Source organism: Cyrtonyx montezumae, unplaced genomic scaffold (assembly GCF_038088225.1).
Source record: "Cyrtonyx montezumae isolate F1298 unplaced genomic scaffold, pur_monq_1.0 scaffold_17, whole genome shotgun sequence".
Classification (NCBI taxonomy): Eukaryota; Metazoa; Chordata; class Aves; order Galliformes; family Odontophoridae; genus Cyrtonyx; species Cyrtonyx montezumae.
Window position 1 is genome coordinate 27,239,480 of NW_027071903.1, and position 14,201 is coordinate 27,253,680.

The window sequence follows — 14,201 nt, forward strand, 5'->3', positions numbered from 1 at the left end:
GGAGCGGAGAACGAGTTGCACACAAGTAGGCCACAGCTGATACTAATTCTTTAGTATTAGATTACCCAGACAAAATAAGATCATTACAAGGCTTGTAATCCCATTTTCACATTGTACATTTTCTTATAGGCACATATGTATATACAGTGGCTATTTCCATAATCAGCTCTATATTCCAAAACAGTTCTTGTTAATTAAAACAGATTCTGGAAAGATCCACTCATTGCATGATTTGCTACAGCATTTCTTTACTGCAGCTGCAGATACTGTCTGGAGTGCTAAGTCCATCAATGCTCCAGGACTCATCCAAAAACTCAAGATGGATAGCAATATGAATCCAGCTTTGCTGATGTACTTTGAAAACAAACAAAAAAAAAATAGTAATTCATGTCCACAGGATCATTCCCAGGTTATTTTACAGAGAAGTGCAAGCTGGGAGTACAGCAGCAGAGGTACTGTCTTTGTAAGACATGTAGGGAACATGTACAGATGAAATTCATAACCAGTACGGATTTTTCCAGTTCAAGAAATTAATTCTACTATGTGAGAAACAAAAGGTTCAAAATAACAAAAAAGCCATTAAACCACAGCAGACCATTCAAAACAATCTTCATTATACAAAGTACTTACTCCACTTAACTCTTTGTTAAAAGTAAAGTTAACTTAGGTTCCGCCAAACATCACGCAGATAAAATTACTTTCCTGGTACCTCTCAAAGGAGTTCTCACACATTTGAGTCACTTCATAGAATTGTCTAGCTCAATATGGGTCACAGTGAAAGTCCACTGATGATCGTGTGAAATTATGTATAAAATATTATTTCTGGTATCTGTCCATCTTCTATTGATGTACCATTGTTGTTACCTGGAGAACTATAAAAGACAAAGCATGTTTTGCTAGCAGTAGGAGATTCATGAATTACTTTCTTCAATCCCTTTGTTCCATAGTGGGAATCAGGGCCCTGCAAAACAGCAGAGGAGATTAGGCAACAGAATGGAAGTGCACAGCACAACCCATAAAACACTGAAGTTCAAACACTGACAAATCATTTTAACAGTAAAAAAAAAATTCTGTATCCACATAATAAGAGTTACACACTATATTATATATTACAGAAACAGAAACTGTAAGTGTAAATTATAAAAGGTTTATCTGACAGTAGACCTAAACCTGTTGGTTCTATCCCACCAATAACGAATAAATGTTTTTGATACTTCTCATACTGGTTGTCTGTATTCTCACTTCATTTTCCACCTCAGATGCTTTTAACAGGCAGCATTCTTTTTTTTTTTAACCAATCCACTCAACTTTGAATTCTGTACAGGGAATCATCTTTAAAATAATATTATTTTTAAAAGATTTTACAGAAAATATTGAATAAATGTGTCAATTTTCCTAGAACAAATCATTCTTTCCTTTATTTTAGCACTAACATATAAAAGTGAGAAAAGAAAGCTGTCAGTGTTCTTGACTATAGCTAGTCCTTAACAAAAGAAATCAAACAAGTTTTGATAAAGACAGCTGCCAGATTAATTATTCCAAACAGTGTTTTTGCCCACACAGAACACTGACTTCCATTAGGACTTGTTATAACTCTTGTTTTGAGGCAAAAGTGAAGTCACAAAGGATCCAGCTATGAATTCTGTGCAGCATTAAGACTTACCATACAGTTTAGCTACTGCCTCCTTTCACACAAAACCTAAACTAAGACCAAGATGACACATTCCCATCACAAAACAGATAAAGGATAAACCTTTGCATCATAATCATATTTTATTCTATACTGTTAATCATTCTTACTTTTAAAGTTGCACAGGCTGTGTAGCAAACTGTTGGCAAAATCTCTATAGGTTCTTTGAACATAACTCTGAATGTACTGGCAGTTCCATCACAGCTAAATCCAGTATCATTTTGTCCTAGAGTTTGATTCTTCTCATAATCAATTATCTACAGAAAAACATGAAAAATGTATTTTTAGATTTGTAAACTTGTGAAAGGTTCTCATCATATGCACACTGGAACGTTACAAGAAAATACTTGCCTACTCCACCCAGATTAATTAGAACAATAGCGCAACCTCAGATTAAAAGGTAGCTTTAATTTCCTAGCAATAGCACCACGAGGGCTGACTCAGCTTCGTGCTGAACTACAGATTGAGTTTTACAAAGTTTGTTCATTCTGTATGCTCAATCCAGCACACAGTGCCACTCCAACTAGGTTAAAAGCTTTGTCTGAGAGGAGATACACAGATCTCAAACCTTTAGCTTTTGACCTTAATCAACTACACATGATCCTGAAACTTTTCATTTGCTGATCTTTGTACAACCACACAGCCCACAGAGGGAAGCACATGAGGCTGCACCTAAATGCTTCACTGGCTGTGGCTCATTCAGTTAACAAGTTTTTACAAATGAACAGTCACAGAATATGAAGCAGTCATATTCTTAGAATAAAGCAGACTTTTTCTTCCATGCTTTATACACTTTATGTATTTGCACTCGCATCACATATTTCTTTTGACTTCAGTTTTACTGGCAAACAGGAATCACTAGCTAGGACACCAGAAACAGCAGACATCACACTTCTCATTCCATTTCCAAACCATGCTGCTTAACATCTCTTGCAGAAGTAGGATATCAGAGCTTTATAGTAAATGCACACTTCTAGTGAATACTCCACTAAAAACAATCCTACCAATTTTGTTTGTTATTAAATTGCTAAATAATTTTTATATTGCACAGAAAGGAGCATACATTTCCTGGCTTTTTTCCATCTACAATCAAAATAAATACTAACCATTCTAATATTTAAGCCATATATCCTTTAAACATAACAGAACGGTGTGGTTTAACCTGGTGGGCAGCACAGCACTACACACTCATTTGCTCCACTGGGGAAAACAAACAAACAAAAAAAACAAAGTAGAACTTGTGGATTGAGATAAAAGCTATTTACTAAGGCAGAAAAAACAATGGCAGTAGCTCACCAAGTACTGCCCAGTGCCCAGCCAGTCCCCAGGCAACAGCTGTCCCCACCCTGACAAACTCAACACAGATTTTCAGGTTTTTTTTCCATGTGATGTCATACAGTATAGAATATCTCTTTGGCCAGTTAAGGTCAGCTGTCCTCATGCTGTCCCCTCCTTACTCCTTGTGCACCCTGAGCTCCCCTCACTGGGGGGACAGTATGAGAAGCTGAAAAGGACTGTGCTCCGTGCAGCACTGCTCAGCAACAACTAAAACATCAGTGTGTTATCAACAGCAGGTTAAGGTAAAGTGAAACACCCCAAATATGCCTATTATGATACTGAGGAACTAACCAGCTAACTCTTTTGTTCTGGAGATCCACCATAAAGCACTGTTACTCATTTGCATGGAGGTATAGTTTGAGGAAAAAAGCAAATGAATAACATTTCAAATTAAGGCATTTGCAGCTTTTAAATATGGAAAAGCCAACTAATTCCTTTAAAACTTTATCTTAGATACACTCTTTGGAATATCCTAACAGGGAAGTCAACATTATCTTTTTGTAGAATTCTTAAGTACAAAATTTCTTAAGTACACACAGAATTCTTAAGTACAAAAAAGACAGAGCAGTAAGCATCAAACAGGAAACAGAAGACAAACTGCCCTTTAAATACGATATCAAGAAATAAACTGAAAAAGAATTTCCAACAAGTGCTAGAAGTCTAACAGATAGGATGAGGACAAGTAAAACAGGGAGCGTCTGTCCCTAAATGAAGTCACAGATTCTTTCACAACATTTTCCACAGACCTAGTAAAGCAGCGTGATGTTACAGTGCCAGGCTCTGACATACACAGCACAGAGGAACCATGCAGCCACAGAATGTTAAGACTTCGGTAGAAAGCTTAGAATCAAACCAAAGCTAAACTCAGTAAGAGAATTCAAATAGAATGAAATTGAATACTTAAAGGGGAGGATAGTTATGGATCAATATTACTAGAAGACAGTCCTGAGCACAACATGCTAAGAGAGATCTGACAGGCTACAGGAGCAGGAAATGCAATTTTAGTGCATTTCCAATTTTAATTTTTTCCAACTAGCCTCCCAGACTGGGCAAGTGTCACATCAGGACACGAAGCAGGGGGGACATTTTTAGATACTATCACTGATCATTTCGTGAGCTTGCTAACCACTTGCTCAGTAGGAAGAAACGCAACCCTTCATTTGGTACTGAGTGATTAGCAGGATCAGATTTAAAATTTCATAATGGAAACACTATGTAACAGTGTCTGTAATGCACTCAGAGTCAACATTCCTACATGAACAAAATCAAATCTACCACAGCTGTGCTGAACTTCAAAAAGTAAAATCAGGAAGCTGGCTCAGAGGAAGCTAAAATAAGCAATTAAGAAAATCAAATCCTTACAGGCAGACTACTAAAGGACATCAAACTTCACTGCCAGTATATATTATAAAAGCTTGAGAAAAGGCAAAATAGCTGCCCCTAACTGAATAGCAAAGAGCTACTACCGGAAACAAAAAAGGACATCCTATAGAAATATGAATGAAAATAGAAAGATTCAAATCAATACATTAAAATGTTTAAAATTATAATTAAGCAGGCCAAAGGTTTAGGAAATCTTAACTAAAACCATCAAAAAGAACGTTAAATCATTCTTTCAAGACAGCAGAAACAAAAAGCCCAGCATGCTCTCTGGCAGGTTAATCATCAAGATATAAAATGCATATAGGCTTTTCACATATATAAGTCCAGAGAATAGCAATACAAATTAATCTTCTATAAGCAAAAGAAACCGGGGAGATTCCCATGCTGGGACAATGTTTTCAAGCAAGCCTGATGTTAATGTAACTTACAAAAGAAGTTATGGTAACAGTAATGTGCAACTTCCTGCCTAACACTGAAGCAGCAGCAAACACAGTATCATTCTCTCCAAAAAGTTGTAGTTCTGGGTAAGGGCAAGCCTCTAGGAGAGGTAAGAACATAATAAATACCCAACCAATTCACATACATGGCTTATTAGGTCCAATATGCTCTCACAGTGGCAACTGAAAATACTGCTAAGGGTTAGCACATGAGTCTGAGCTCTTTCCTTCATTTCCCCACCTGGATGTTCAAATATGATCAGATCCAAAAAGATACGTTATCCCCCGCTCTCACAAGTACTGCTCCCATCTCCCCATTACCTTCTTCCATATGAACAGAAGGGTCCTAGCCTTTTTGGTCTCACTTTCATAAAGCAGTACCTTATGAATAATTTTCATTATTCTTTTTACTGCCTTTAACACATTACAGTGAGACCAATACTTCACATAGTACTCAAGATTTGATCATATTCTGCTTTCATGACGTAACACAACGCCATCATCTTTTATCTTGTTTCTAGTACTTTCATGATGACATAGTGGGCTTTTTAGCAGACTTTTTTGTCAGTCATTACATATTATGTCAATGATTTCTGACAGCTGCTAACAATAAATGCAAGATCTTTTTCCTGAATTACTAGAAACCTTATTAAGAGAACAGACTAAATGCACAACTGAACGGATAATAAAGCTGTGAAATTCTTTCATAGAAAACTTACAGGAATTTGAGGTTAGACTGGACAAGTATTCTGCAGCATGATTCATTGGGAGTTACCAGGAAGAGAGAGCAAACCAGTCTCAAGAAATAACTATTCTGAAAACAATTGAAGGACAATAGGATAAAGTGAAAAGGAAGGAAAGTTTTATACTGTTCTTACTTTCCCCTAGTCATCATTACGACTTCTGGGGATCAGGCAAGTAAGATTCCTGACCTACCAGACTGCTCCTACTCTATTCAAATACACCCCAAACCTTTAGTATTAAGCATAGTTCCTGTTTAAATAGGTGTATATAAAATATACTGTACCTGTATATTAACTTGATAATCCGTGGGTCCATGAATAGATCCATATAACCCAAATCCCACTATGGAAATTCTTCTATTAACTGTAAACCTAATGAAACAGAAGCCAATAAAGGAATTAAAACAACTGTGATGGATGTATTAAGGAAGAATCACATTGTAGTGTAGACAGCTAAACCAGACACGGCACTGCATTCGTGTTTTCAATAGTGTTTTGTACTCAGATGTCAGTAGTAAGGAAAAAAAACCCACCTTATTAAGGAATCAGCTTTATAGTGTAACACTTTGCTAATCTATTGAGTTGGCTTTTTTTTTTTTAAATAACCTGATTGTTTTGAGTATCACTGCAAGAAAAACAGATCAAGACTTAGCATTTTAAATCTGGATATGCAGCAAATACCCCAGGACTCTGGACTTTTGAACTTTGTTCTTTGATACATGTTTGTTACAGCATCTTATGCCAAAGGAGCAGAAGTTGAATAATACACTGCCTTTCTTCCCACCCTTCTGTCTCTTCAACAAATGGTTCCAAAAGCCATACCTAATGCGATCACTTGTTCCACTGTAGCCCCAGCGACTCTCCACTTGTTGGAACCTGTTAATGCTGCATTCTTTTCCTCTGAGGCAACATCTTGGTCGGTCTATATAATCTACTTTTGGCTTAGGATTGACAGTAAAATGTAGAAAAAGATTTACTACTTCCCGATCTGACAAGATTCCAGACTGAGCAGGGCCTGTGAAAAGAAAAAAGGTCTGTGGTAATTCTCTGAACTACTTCAACTGCTGTATTTAAACTCCATTTATTTGCAAACTAAGGATGACACTAATATTTTCCAGTAACCAGGGTATATTATACAAGATGTTTTGCTTTCCTTACGATTGCATCACAGTGCTTATTAGTACGGTATGAATAACATAATAGAGCATTAAGCATCTCAGCACTCACACAGATGAGCAGTGCAGAGCTATGGTCGAACAGTAAGACAAAGAATCCCAGAACCCACCTGCTGCAAACTCTTCAATAGTCATTAATGGGAAACGGATTAAGGAAAGAGCTCTTCCAAGGACCTTCTGTTTGTTTCCAAACGTCACAGGCAGTTGTTGTCTTTGACATTCAGCTTCTGCCCAACGAACAACAGCTCCAAAGAGTCTACTTTCTCGAATACTAAGGGTATCTCTTTCTAGAACTGCACACAACGTGTCTAAAGAAAAATGTTAACAGAAGTAGATCACTATTCATCCAAGTAGTTTTACATATTTTAAGTAATCTTCATGCATAAGAACATTTATAATACCACACAAAGTATCTTATGTCTAAAAAAATCTCCTATTGGTTTAGGGACTCCAAGCTAAAAATAAACAAACAAAATCCATTTCTCTTCCTGAAGTCAGTATATAACCTTTCCTCTTGATTCATGTGAGTGTGACCATACATAACCTACACAGTGACAACCAATAATCTATAGAATTTCCAAGGCTATGGTAACATCAAAACTGACAGTAATCACAAAGAGTGGTTAATGTACGCAAGGAAGAAAAACAAATGATTCATGACAGCACTGTCACATTCTCATCCAAGTACCTGTCTGCCAGTTTGAATCAAACCAGTTTAAAAATACATGAAAAGGATTTTAAACATTGAAACATTTGCCTCCCACAAAGCTTGAAGGTAGAACCAAGGCTATGAGGTAAGGTATAATGCATTTTACCGGAGCAACTTCTCCTGTATGTCTTATTCACTGTTGCATTTCATAAAAAACTTACACAAAATAAATAAATAAATAAACAGGCTATTTAAGGTTTAGCCTGTTCAAGTTTTCCTCTCAGTTTATCTTAGAAGGAGTCTAAAAAGCTGTTTTCACATTCTGAACCTGTTGTCTTCTTCACAAGTTTCTATATGCCCTGCATTTTAGCAAGGCATGTTTGCTGTCATAAAATATACATCAGAAATGCAGACAAGATTTATCAAGAGAAGAGATCACAATCTGGGTGTAAGCCCAATGAACACAAGTTAACAATGACTTTACAAAATGTTGAAGCAGCTGGAATATCTTCCTTCAAGTCTGAGTTTTAGACATAATCTAGCTGAACTGAAATAATCTTATATAGATATGTATAGTAACAATCAAATTTAAGTAAACAAATTTACAGCTGCTGGCCTTTTCTAAAAAACACAGAAACCAGAAGAATTATAAGCAGAATTTCAAACCACTTAAAATCTTTATTTTTTCAAAAGTAGTTTCCATACACTGTGCCTGATTTGTGCAACCCTGAAAAGAGAAGCAGAGTGTAGCAACAAAACAGTATGAATCCCTTCGGAAGTTCAATTTCTTAGGACACAAGAAGGAACTTACCTATATCAATATCAGTAAATCCTTCTGCACTTATTGCATCCATAGTGCTTTTGTCTATTGTGTCAAGACAAAGACTAGCAAGCTGAGGTTCATCAAACAAACGAGCCTAAGAAAGTAAACGACATCTCTGCTTAATCTGCTGTTGCAAGTATCAAGTTGCTAAGCTACTAATTCTAAGAAGCAGTATTTTTTAAATCTAGTATAGGTCTAGAATAAAATGATTTCTCTACACCTTATGTTTATATCTTCCAGGGCACTTAAACTCTGAAAGGAGTACATAATTGAAAAGATGCTACATACCGGTTTCCCTTCATGTTTGTATTCTTAAAATTATATTTCCAAAACTAAAAAGTATAAACTAAATCTGTTATAGTAAACTGTCTTAACAAAACAAATGAGATGTTCACATAAACATAATAAACTGACTCCATCTGAAGTCCCCCAGTACATTGTATATTAACAAAAAAAGCTCTTTTTTCCTCTTCTTCCTCTATATTATTATCTCTAGAAGACAAGAAAGTCTGTAAAAATGCCAACAAAGCAACAAAACTATTTTCATACAGAAATTAGACTGTGCTATGGCAAACCCACTGTGAAATAATACTATAGGCTTGTTTCCACCTAAATACTAATTTTCATAGAAAATCAAAGCTAAGCTTAAATTTACCTACCTGAGTAAGAAGCATGAAGGCATTGTCTGCTCGGAGGTGCTTCGTTAGAAAATCTACGCAATGTGCTTCCAGGGCTGGAACTGCATACTTCTTTGCAGTGTAAAGAGTAGTCATGACTGTTTCTGGACCAATTTGAACTTCATCTGAATAAAGAAACCTAGAAATCAATATACAAATAAATATAATAAAAACACATCTTGAGGTGCAGTCAAGCACGGCAATCCCTTTAGATTTAAAAAATAGGTCAAAGATTTCAATTGTTAACATGCAATAGCTCACTGTGTAGCATTTCTGCAGATAATAAACTAGTTACAGAATTAAAGAAAAAATTCTACATTAACCTAATGGCAGAAGGTTGTTTTAAGATAAGATTGATCTGTCTGTACTAGTTAACACATCTCCACAAAACTGTAAACAACAGTGGAGCTAAAAATTACTTAGTGTATTAATGCATGATCTTTTGATTAACTACCAAGAACTGAATTTGTAAATGTCAATACATAATCCTCTAAGGCTCTATTACTTATCTCAATCTACTGAAAACGTACATCAGCTTCCTCGAAATACTTGAGAAAAGTGCCAGTGACATCTGATGTGATAATGTCTTATGTCTCAACCACCATTCTCTGAGCGCTCAGAGAGCAAACGGGGGTAAAATTCTAAGAGATGACCTTGACTGTCCTGTTCTTGCTGCAGACTGCCACAAGAAAAGCCTGGGCTTCTGTACACTGTTTGAAGTTACACAATTTGTTGAAATTTTAGCATAAAGCAGAAAACCAAAAACATAAGTTTCCATATAAAACAGGAACAAAACCCTCTATACCGAGCAGCTGTTACTTGAGAACAGACAAGATTTGTTTTGAGGCTCTGTATGGAGGAGATGATTTCTTAAAAACAAATTCTTTTACAGATGACATTGATGATAACCTTATCAAAATTTCATCTGTTATTCAGACTTACAGACATTTACCCATGGTACAACTATGTTCTGCTCCCAACAAGCACAGGTGATTAAACGTAATAAACCAGGACATACTTTTGAATGCATGAGTTGCACAACGAAGGACAAGTCTTTTCTCTACACTCCCTTTTTTATTTTCTGTTCAGACTTCCTCAGAATCAATGGCAAACAACTAGCTGAGATGGAAGAAATGTTTAGAAGGGGTTTTGATGCAATAACAATCAGTTTGTGTTTAACAGAAGTAACCTGTGAAAGCAACAAGTTCACACTTCCTTGCAGCAGGGAGGGACCTAGCTAATGGAAACAACGTACATTTCAGGTTAAATTCTTTACTGTTTGTATTTCTCATACTCCAGATACACAGCCAAAATACAAAATGTAAATGCAATGATAGTAAATACGCATGGAAGCTTTTCATTCATGTGAGTTCTGTTAGCTACAGGATGTTCTGTCATCACATGAAAGACACACTTGTAGCTCTATGCTTCTATCTCCCTCCTGCTGTGTATCCCCAGGCATATTTTAGGAGACACTCCCTCACTGAAAGTGTGTCAATAACAGAACGAACAGGGCTTCAGTGACAACAGAAAGTTGCACAGCATCAAATCTATCACACTGACCTCCTTCTCAACATAGACCAACACTGGGCACAACCACCCACAGGAACAGAGTATGAGATATAGTTCCAGACTTTTGGACAAAGAAAACTTTTGGAATGAAGTGCCCAAACGTTTTAGGAATGTCACATAACCAGGGCTTTTTTTTCCAACACTTTCAAGTTTCTGACAATGCCAATTCTTCTCTGGAATCTTCACAGCCAGCAGTCTTCTGCAATAGCTAAAAAGTATGATTTTGCCAAGTTAAAAGGTAACTGTAAGATATGGTAATAAAGTGCACTGCTCTTGTTGTATAATCCTGGTTCCCTGTAGTATATGGATGGATAATCACGATGCATTCATCTACTCATAAAAGAACTCTAGGTGTGTCTTCTCTGCAAAAACTTTTCTGCTCACATGCCAAGAGCTCCGTCTCTGTATTGACGCTCCCATTCGTGGCATGCCTGAACTGGCATTACTTTGTGTTTATGCTACTGTTCTTCCTCCACTCAGCTCAGTGGGGTTGAATGTCACTACTCCTGTCAGAAAAAGGTAGCAACTATAGCCAACTTAAAATTGTGTATAAATACATCCAAAAGAAAAATCAAAAGAGATGTCAAAGTAACTTGGTGACTATCAGGTGTTAAAATTGTTCAGTTTCTAACTACTAGTAAATTATCCCCAACAGTTTTTGCATCACTTTAATGTTTCTTCTATCTTGGTGTTCAATTGCCTTGAATATGCAAAGATCCTACTCAAACCCTAGCAACTATACTTCAAATTGATCTCTGCAAAGATTAAAGGAGTGCCCTGCAAAAAGCAATCATCATTATTTGACCAATTTATTGATGACCGATAAGAGGTCAGCAATGGTCAACACCAAGAAAAAAACAAACAGGCTGTTCTGCAGATGGTGTTCTTTAAAAACAGCATATGGGGGCTCAGAAGTCCAGCACAAGTCTGTGTTAAAGAAGATCTCCTCAAATATGTTTCTAGCAAGGTGTTACAATTTATATTTATTCCAATATAAGCTTGGTGTGTATGCATCAAGGCTCCGAGTCCAGAGAGAGAGCACTCCATAAAATATGGAAGCATGTTCTAAAATGCTGCCAAGCATTCCATACTAAAGACAACATCAAACCTGAGACATTCCAACAGTTCCTCAGTCGGGTGATACTTAGACACGACACCAGTATAATCAATGTACTTACGCAAGTCCTCTGGCCATTACATTCTACCAGCTCCACAAACACAAGATGGCTTTTGTTTGCTTCTAACAGCAACTCTACACCTACTTCTTATCCTTACTCAGAACTCTCCTGTTTCTGTGCTTATATTTGTAATCAAAAGAAGTACCCCTCATTGTATCTACTTCGCACTGTCTGGTGGCTTTTATACTTCTACATACATACACGTACATGTCACAGTGACTTACTTTTAACCTTTGAAACCATTTTTGCTTGGAAGACAACTTCCCACTACACAGCACCAACTCCCCACCTTACCATTTGCCACTCCCTCTTAGCTAAGAAAGCAAAAAATACAGTTGGTTTGCTAATATGCAAGGAAGTCACTACGTTGTGGGTTTAGTTAAAAAGCACAATCAGTTGCTGCAAATTTTGTTTCCATAATTAGTAAAGAACTGTGTGATTCTTCTCACTGTTCTCACCTCAAAATAAAAAGAATGTTGGGTTTTTTGGTTTTTGTTTTCCCCCCCGCCCCCATCACAAAAAGCTTACAGACCCTACAAATTTCATTCCAGGCAATAACATTGCTTGTTTTCTAAATGTTCATTATGGAAATCTATTTAACACATTTTATAGAAGTTTTGCCCAGAAAAAAAAAAATTTGATGTTGAGCAGATGAGTTGTATGAGCACACCTCAGCAATAAGCCTGACCACAAACAACAATCAATAATATGATCGTTTACCACTGCACTGGGTAAAAATGAAGCGCTGATAGGTTTGTGGGCATGAGAAAGGCCCCCACTCTGGTCAAATCAGAAATCAGTACCCACTTTACATACTTTTTACCCCGTCACTGCACTCCTGCTCTCACTTGTGTGACCTGTGCAGTCAGATAACTGTGTTCTGCAGCACATTATCTCCAGTCAAAAGTATCTGAAACGTGTGACTGCAAAAGGGATGTTAATAACTTTGGTAGGAGGACACAATTCACTACCGCCTCTGAAAAATAAGAAGGTCACTGAGAGAGGAGTGGGTGAAATCTGGAGTTGGATGCGGTAACTGTTTTGGGTCCCCTCCAACTTGGGATATTCTACGATTCTATGAGTAAATTTTCAAAATAAATCGTAAATTTAAACGAAAAGCTCAGCACAACAGCTTGTTCCTTCCTGGCACTGTCGGCTGGATGGGCAGTGGCAACAGAGATTACCGAGTCACTAAATCCCACGCTTACCGAAAACACGCCATCAGAAAGCCCGTCGGGACACCAAAGCACTTCACCGAGCGGCCGTTGCAGAACAAGGCAACGGAACTTCTCTTAGGGAAGGGAACGCAGGAGCAACCCGCAGCCCACCCCGAGCACGGCCGGACCGCGGGCAGGATGCGCGGCAGCCTCGGTCTCCCCTTCCCATCCCCTCCGGGAGCCACCACCCCCCTCTGGGCCTGACCTGAGCAGCGCCAGGAAGGCTGCGGGCTCCACGTCGGGCAGCTCGATCTCGGCCGAGGTGGTGGCCATGCCACCGTTAAACATCGCGTCGAAGACGGCGCTGCCGGCCGCCAGCACGAAGCGGTGGGCGGGGATGCGCTGCTGGCCGGGCCCCGGAGGCGCTCCCCCGGCTCCGCCGCCGCGCGGGCCGCCCTTGCCCACCACGAAGTGCACGTCGCTGAGCAGCTCGTTGGAGAAGAGGAAGGCGAAACGCTCCCGCAGCGAGCCCTTGGTGGCCTGCCAGTTGTACAGCGGCTCCCGCTGCAGCACCGCTCCGCTCTCCGCGGCGGCGGCACCGGTGGCAGCAGGAGGAGCCTCCAGGGGCGCACCGCCACCGGCGGCCGCCATCACCGCCCTCACGGGCCGGGCCGGGCCGGATCGGGCCCTCACTCAGCCGGCGGCACGAGCATCTCCGCCGCGCGCACTACGTCAGCAGCTCACTGCGCATGCTCCGTGGCCTCACTGCGCATGCTCCGTGGCCTCACTGCGCAGGCGCACGACAGAGCCGTGACTACCGGACGGGCGCGGTCGTGGGCCGCTTACTGGGGGTGTGTGCTGCCCACGCGTGTCGTGGGGGTACGGTTGCCGGGGGAGTAGTGTCGTAAGCAGTGCGAAGTCAACGAGCAGCTGTGGGAGACGCGGTGATTTGCCGCAGTGTGATTTGTCTCGGTGCATTTGTGACCGTCCTGAGAAGGCGCGTGAAACGAAAGTTCGTTTCAGTAGCAGCTAATTAACAGACAGCACAAGCACGGGCACTTATTTTAACCATTTCTGGAAGAACGTTAAAATACTGTATGTCTTCTAGGTCTGTGTGCCATGCCACTGATGTACAAAAGTTATCGATTCAAAGAGTGCCTCCGCATCGGTCCGGGAGCGGTCCGAAGTTGTGAATTAACTCAGCAAACACTGAGAAACAGAATAAGATTATTAATTTAATACGTTTGTGGCCTTTGGCAACGAAAGAGAGAAAAGCTTCTGCTTCACAGTCCTGCCGAAGCAGGCACTGTGCTCTGAAATATAAGGTGGATCCTTTTGCCATCTGCTGGAGCTTTGATGTAAAAACAGCAGCAATTTAA

At 39.3% G+C, this 14,201-nt stretch overlaps 1 protein-coding gene across 1 annotated transcript; it reads right to left on the reverse strand.

Moving 5' to 3' along the window:
• Window positions 1-360: 360 nt before the first annotated feature.
• On the reverse strand, window positions 361-13,494 carry BTBD1 (BTB domain containing 1). The gene is made up of 8 exons (XM_065733949.1): window positions 13,088-13,494; window positions 8,898-9,054; window positions 8,227-8,332; window positions 6,877-7,074; window positions 6,414-6,606; window positions 5,876-5,963; window positions 1,801-1,947; window positions 361-961 (listed from the first exon to the last, which is right to left on the reverse strand). The coding sequence occupies exons 1-8, from the start codon at window positions 13,471-13,473 to the stop codon at window positions 803-805; spliced, it is 1,434 nt and encodes a 477-aa protein (XP_065590021.1). The 5' UTR covers window positions 13,474-13,494; the 3' UTR covers window positions 361-802.
• Between the last annotated feature and the right edge of the window lie 707 nt (window positions 13,495-14,201).

Bases quoted from the DNA above. Each gene is read 5' to 3' on its own strand.
- BTBD1 (XM_065733949.1), bottom strand. From the start codon at position 13,473: ATGGCGGCCGCCGGTGGCGGTGCGCCCCTGGAGGCTCCTCCTGCTGCC. The intron at 9,055-13,087 runs GTCAGGCCCAGA...ATTGATTTCTAG, and splicing joins GCCTTCCTGGCGCTGCTCAG to GTTTCTTTATTCAGATGAAG. The intron at 7,075-8,226 runs GTAAGTTCCTTC...ATTTTTCTTTAG, and splicing joins ATTTACTGATATTGATATAG to ACACGTTGTGTGCAGTTCTA.